The sequence below is a fragment of the Nomascus leucogenys genome, chromosome X (assembly GCF_006542625.1).
Source record: "Nomascus leucogenys isolate Asia chromosome X, Asia_NLE_v1, whole genome shotgun sequence".
NCBI classification, from domain to species: Eukaryota; Metazoa; Chordata; class Mammalia; order Primates; family Hylobatidae; genus Nomascus; species Nomascus leucogenys.
The window spans coordinates 58,008,994-58,016,012 of record NC_044406.1 but is presented as its reverse complement, the minus strand read 5'-3'; the positions used below and the strand labels follow the sequence as shown (position 1 = coordinate 58,016,012).

Below are 7,019 nucleotides of genomic sequence, written 5' to 3'. Positions count from 1 at the left end.
AAGAAAGAAAGTAGACTGGACAGGCCTTACTACTGATGGACTGGTTCTAGGAGTGAGAAAAGAGGAATGATGGTGCCTGATTTGGGGGCCTGAGCAACTGGGTAAATGGTGGTATCATTTACTGAGTTGAGGAAGATTGAGGGAGGAAAGGATTTGGGAAGAAAATCAAGAGTTCAGCTTTGACTAAGTAAACTTTAAGAATCGTATTAGATATGCAGGTGGAGGTTTCAAGAGAGCAGTTAGTTGTCCAAATTGAACTTGGAGAGAGTTAGGGACTAGAGAGATAAACATGGGAGTCATTAATACATAGGCCATAATTAGTCACTGAACTGGGTGAAATCACTTGTGCCTTGCAGAGAATGTGAGATCAACTCAGGTAGGAACGGAGAAGCTGAACAAAGAAGAGAAGAGTAGAAGTTTCTGACAAGTTACTGGCAGCAGAGGATAGAAAGTTGACTGGAGATCTAGTGAGGAGGCCACTCACTAGAGGCAACGGTCCCAGCAGCAGAAGAGAAGCAGATATGGTATTAAAAAGCTATTTGCAGAATGAAAGGCAGGAGATTGGGCACAGGGACCGCGCTAGGGGAAGAAAATTGTCAAGGAAAAATATCCAAGTTCTTATTCTGGAAAAAGGTGTGGATAGTGGCGCCACCAAGTGAGAGAGAGGCATAAGAAGATGAGCCAAGTGGAATAAGAATAAAAATAATATATTTGTTATTCTGAATTTGAAGCTCTAGGAAACATTTAAATCTTGCCTCTGTCACTCTAAGCTATGTGACTTTGGGCAAGTTACTTATCCTTTCTGTGCCTTAGTTTCCTTATCTGTAATAACTGCCCTTGTCTCAGAGATACTGTGAAGATATGTGTTAATACCTGTAAAGCACGCTGAACAGTAAGTATTTAATAAATGCTAATTACAATTATTATTACAATGGAACGTCATTATGAGAAAGTCTGGAATTTTGAGGGATGCCAGGTCTAGCATGCCTGGAATGCAAAGTGCTGTGGGGAGATAGATGATGACGGATAGTGGAAGATAAGACAAGTCAAATAGTGAAGAGCCACTAGGCTAAGGAATTTTGGCTGCTTCTTCAAGGAGGATCCAGAGTGAGGGTTGTTGTTTTTTTTTGTTTTGTTTTTTGTTTTTTGTTTTTTGAGACAGAGTCTTGCTCTGTCACTCACGCTGGAGTGCAGTGGAGCCATCTCCACTCACTGCAATCTTCACTTCCTGTGCTCAAGTGATTCTCATGCCTCAGCCTTTCCAAGAGTTGCTGGGACTATAGGCATGTGCCACCACACCTTTTGCCATTACTTTTAATGGCAAAAACAGCAGTAACTTTTGCACCAATGTAATAGATTTTTATGGAGACTTCATTATGTAGGCATGGTTGATTAAATTATTGGCCATTGGCAATCAACTTGACCTTAAGCTCCTCTCCCCTCCCTGGAAGTTAGAGGAAAGTCCCGACCTTCTATTTATGCTTTGTCTTTCTGGTGACCAGCCCCACACTGAAGTTATTAGTCAATCATTAGCATACAGAAAGACAGCACTTTGGAGATCCCAAGGATTTTAGGAGTGGTATGCCAGGAAATAAGAGGAAGACCAAATATATATATTTCACAATATCACAGTAGTCCATTTATTTTTATTGCTGAGCAATACCCCATTTATGAATATATGATTGTTTTGTTCATTCTCCTGTTGATGAAAGTCTGGCTAGCTTCCAGATTGGCACTATTGCAAATAGTATTGCTATGTCTTTTGGTGGACATAAGCACTCATTGCTCTTGGCTATATATCCAGCACCTCTACTCATTATTTTTTAAATTAATTTTTTTGAGGTCTTTGTAGATTCACATACAGTTGTAAGAAATTATACAGAGAGATCCCATGTACGATTTACTGATGTTCTCCCAGTGGTATCATCTTGTAAATTAGCCGTCAATATCACAACCAAGATCTTAACATTGATATAGTCAAGACACTAGGTATCACAAAGACCCCTCCTGTTGCTCTCTCATAGCCATATCCATTTCTCACATGCTCTCCATCCCCTGCCTTGTTCTTTAACTGCAGACAACCACCAATTTGTTCCCTTCTCCATTTCTATAATATTGTCATTTCAAGAATAAGGAATTCCAAGAAATAGGGAAATGGAGAATAATGCTATAGTGGCTTAAAACAACAAATTCTGGAGGTCAGATTGTCAGAGACCTTTGAGCCAGAGCTACTTCATCTAGAATAGGGGCTGGGTAAAAAAAAGCTGAGACCTACTGGGCTGCATTCCCAGGAGGTTAGGCATTTTTAGTCACAGGATGAGATAGGAAGTCAGCAGAAGATACAGGTCACAAAGACTCTGCTGATAAAACAGGATACAGTAAAGAAGCCAGCAAAAACCCACCAAAACCAAAATGATAATGAAAGTGACCTCTAGCTGTCCTCACTGCTTATTATACACTAATTATAATTCATTAGCATGCTAAAAGACACTCCTACTAGCACTATGACAGTTTACAAATGCCATGGCAACATTTGGAAGTCACTCTATATAGTCTAAAAAGGGGAGAGACCCTCAGTTCTGGGGAAGTATCTCCCCTTTCCTAGAAAACTCATGAATAATCCACTGCTTGTTTAGCATATAATCAAGAAATAACTACAGGTATGCTCAATCAAGCAGCCCATACTGCTGTTCTGCCTATGGAGTAACCATAATTTTACTTTCTTGATAAACTTGCTTTCACTTTACTCTATGGACTCACCTCAAATTCTTTTTTTTTGAGAGATCCAAGAACCCTCTCCTGGGGTCTGGATCAAACCCCTTTCCAGTAACAAGATGAAAGTCCAAAATGGGCTAAAACTGAGCTAAAACTAAGGTGTCCACAAAGCTGCATTTCTTCTGGAGGCTCTAGGGGAGAATCCATTTCCTTGACTCTCCCATTTTATAGAAGCCACCTGCATTCATTGGTTCATGGCCCCTTCCTCCATCTTTAATATCAGCAACATAGCATATTCAAATCTCTCTGAATCTGACCCTCTTCCATCTTTAATGACTCCTGTGACTATATTGGGCCCGCCTGGATAATACAGCACCCTTTCCCTATCTTAAAACCCTTAACCCAATGACATCCCAAGTCCCTTTTGCCACATAAGGTAACATATTTATAGGTCCCATGGATTAGAACAAGGATGTCTTTAGAGGGCCATTATCTTGCCTGCCACATCCATCTTCCTGGAAGAAGCCTACCTGTTTTCCATTTAAAATAAATAAATAAATAAATCATTTACACACATACAACCCAATATCCAAAAACAGACATCCTCTGGTTGTGGTTGGAGGGGATCTAAAACTCCTTCACTTTCCAAGGCAACAACAGTTGGGATAATCATTAGCAGAGACTCCTAAGGCCTCCTCCTACACTGATGTTCTAGGGACTTACAGCTATATCTGCTACCTTAGAATTGAAGCTGTGCAAATGTCTCCTCTTCCTATTATATGTCTGCCCACCGCCAGGAGGACATACTGGAATCATCAAATACGCTGGTGCCTGGATCCCAATACTAGAGATTATAATTTGATTTGAGGATATGGTCTGAGCTTTGGAATCTTTAAAGGATTCTGATGTGCAGACAAGTTTTTGAGCCACTATCTCAAAGGGTTGTTGTAAGGATTTAAAGTTCACAAAACATACGATAACTGGGACGGGCCTCATGGGCTCCCACCTGTAATGCCAGCACTTTGGGAGGCCAAGGCAGGCAGATCACTTGAGACCAGGAGTTCAAGACCAGCCTGGCCAACATGGCAAAACCCCATCTCTACTAAAAATACAAAAATTAGCCAGGCATGATGGTGTGTGCCTGTAGTCCCACCTCCTAGGGAGGCTGAGGCAGGAGGAGAATCGCTGAAAGGTTGCAATGAGCCAGGATTGCACCACTCCACTCCAGACTGGGCAACAGAGCGAGACTCCATAAAAAGAGAAAGGAAGGAAGGAAGGAAGGAAGGAGGGAGGGAGGGAGGGAGGGAAGGAAGGAAGGAAGGAAGGAAGGAAGGAAACATATGATAACTTATTTTTCCTTGCAAGTGTTGGCTTACCAGGAAGGAAAGTGGTAAGTGAGAGTGCCAGGTCCAGGACAGTTTAGAAGGTTTGTCTGGCCTCAGTTTCCTCACCTGCAAAATGAGGATAACCATATCTAGGCTAAAAAATGTTTTATACATGTTCTATAAACTATAAAGTACTACCCAATAGCTTTTGTACATACACACACTCTCCATCCTCACTTCACACTCTATTCCCCACTGCCTTCTGTAACAGGGCCCAAGGTAGTTTCCCTGACCTTTATTGGCACTACGATATGTGAGGGTAGTAGGAGGTAGGAAAAGCCTGAAGGCCTTCCTGACAAAGAGGCAGGACAGGGCCTGACCATCCCAGGAGAAATCAAGAGATACAAATAAGTACCTCTTAGGTCCCAATGCCAGGCAAGTCCAGGAGCATCACATGGTCAATGCAGGAGCCACACCCACAGTACAAAAGTTGGCCTGGAACTACAGAAAGGGCACAGACTATTAAGTTAGACAGTCCTGTGACCTTGGGAAGTTATTATACTTTTTTGAGCCCATTCTCTCCTGTATAAAATGGGGATAGTCACATCACCCCTCTCCATAGAACTGAGGTATAGATGAAATGAGACCAAAGATAAGAAGGTAATATACAAATACAAATTGCAGTGAAATATCTTACAGCTACCCACTCATGCTACAAAGAAAGATTGAGTCACTGTGAAGTCTTCCTAAATTTTATTGGCACTGAAATAGAACATGGATTGAGCATAAACCCCTCCAAAAACAATTTTTAAAAAACCCAAAAAGTACACAAAAAACCCCTGAATACAAAATCTAACCTTTTTCCCCAGCCTCCCTAAGGGTAAGTTACTGACTTTAAGGCAGCTATTAATAGATTGCTCCACAATTCCAGGTTTGAATTTAGCCAATACAGGACATATCACCAAGTGAGTGTCAATATAATTCACAGCAATGCACACAAGACTCCTCAAGGTCAGGCACAGAGTGGGGGGTGGTGGCCAGGGGGAATTGAGGGAGGCTCTAAGCTAGGGGCACTACATGGTGGGACAGGAGGGCCCCTTGAGGACTGAACCCTGGGGAGAAGACAAACAGTAATAATAAAAACAAATAACAAGTACTTTAAGAAAGGATTGTATGACCTATAGTGACAGATGACATCACTAATACTGAAAGCTTCTTATATTAATAATTTTGGCAAAATGTCATTTTGTAATATAGTATATGCTTTCCAGGTGTGGGGGTGGTAAAGGGATGAGGCCAAAATGATCCTGCCCCAAGACTAATATCTTCTAATGGTGCATTAGCAAGGAAGGCAGAAATCAATATTTAGATATCAGTAGAATACATAATACTGTAGAAAGAAGAAGAGCACACATGAGACAGAGAAGGAGGTGGATGCTCCTGGGTTGAGAGCAAGGGGTGGGGGTGTGGAAGGGACTAGGCCAGAATCCCCAGCAGCTCTCTGGTTTACAGCTCCAAGGGACAGAACAGCTGGTGTCAAGACCTGGGTTAGAGGTTTGTCAAACAGAGGCAGGGCCCAGTCACCTCTTTGGAGGGGAGTGATGAGAAGGGGATTTTGGTCACGTGAGAGGGTTGAGTAAACTTGGATCAGGGCACAGACTTCTCTCACCATACTCAGCTTCTTGCACTCACTTCCTAGTTGAGCCTACTGGCATCAAGCTCTAGATGCCAAGGCCAGGATGGCTGTGGAGCAGGAGCTATGGCCCAAGTAGCTCTGAGAGGGGAAGAGACCTAAAACCCCTGGCAGGGAAAATACTGACGCTACGTGTGAACATATCCTCTCTTTTCACAAGAGTCCTGATGGGGTTGGCTGAGCTTTTGGGTACTCATCCCTACTGTTATAGCTGGAGAGGATTTGGGCATTGAAGCAGGGAGGGGCAGATCCCACGAAGTGACTGCAGATCTGTAATAATAAGTAAGGGGTAGCTCTGCCCATAGAGCTCACTTTAGACAGGCCTATACTCCTATAAGGAATTGGGGTAGGATCTTCTACTCAGCCTTGCCAGAATAGAATGGCCAATGGCCTTCTAGTACATTTGGTGAAGCCTCTTGAAGGCACCATTTCCCCCATCCACCCTGGGGAGAAATTGAGTCCCTAAAGTCAATGACAAGGCATATTGAGGCTGAGTTTGTTACAGGTGCGATCTGGGAGGTAGAAACAAAAATGACTGAACATCTTTTTATCCCCCAATCATTACAAAGCCTAAATAACTCTAAACGGGATGGGAGGACAAATTTTAGGTCAGTTGACATCCTGAAGCAGATATCCAAGGTCCTGTCTCATTCCCTAGACCACGTAACCCTCCAACCCTGTAAATCTCAGGACCCTGAAGAAGAAGACAGTGGTAAGGGAGGGGAGGGGAGCTAGCTTCCAACCTACTCCACACTTGACTCCCATAGGACAACAGTAAGTGTAAGGGTATTTGCAAAATCAAGTGGAAAGTACCTCTAGGCTGGAGAAGTAGGATATTCTAGCAATACAGATTAAATGGAACAGAGAAGAGAAAGGAGGTTCCATTGGCACCATAGTGAGCCATTCATTTGCTCAGGGAAGTGGGTGGGGGCTAAGGGGCTAGGTTTGGTCCCATGGCTACATTAAATGCTTGGCATGACTCCAGGGCTACTCTAGTTAGTGGCTCCAGCACAGTATGAGTTAGGTGAGTTAGGTGTAGGAGTGTGGGGCAAGGAAAAAGGGAGGAGGGGTCCCTAGAGGCTGGGTGCCCATTACATGGACTCAAATTCATCAATGCGCTGCTTGGTGTTGCCCTGCCGGATCTGGCGCAGGGTCTTGTATTTGTCTCGGCCCAGTCGCATGTTCTCAGCATGGATCATGTCATTGGCAGTCTTCTTGGACTCATCTCGGGCATTGGCCAGCTCCGAAGTGAGGGCCTGTGAGAGTGCACGGGAACACAGAGGTCA

At 43.4% G+C, this 7,019-nt stretch overlaps 1 protein-coding gene across 1 annotated transcript in view; it reads right to left on the bottom strand.

Moving 5' to 3' along the window:
* Window positions 1-4,776: 4,776 nt before the first annotated feature.
* MSN (moesin) overlaps window positions 4,777-7,019 on the bottom strand; it is a 74,021-nt gene continuing 71,778 nt past the window's right edge. The window contains exon 13 of the mRNA XM_030806587.1: window positions 4,777-6,989. Coding sequence (XP_030662447.1) covers window positions 6,825-6,989 — 165 coding nt within the window. The 3' untranslated portion in view covers window positions 4,777-6,824. The remainder of the gene's footprint in view (window positions 6,990-7,019) is intronic.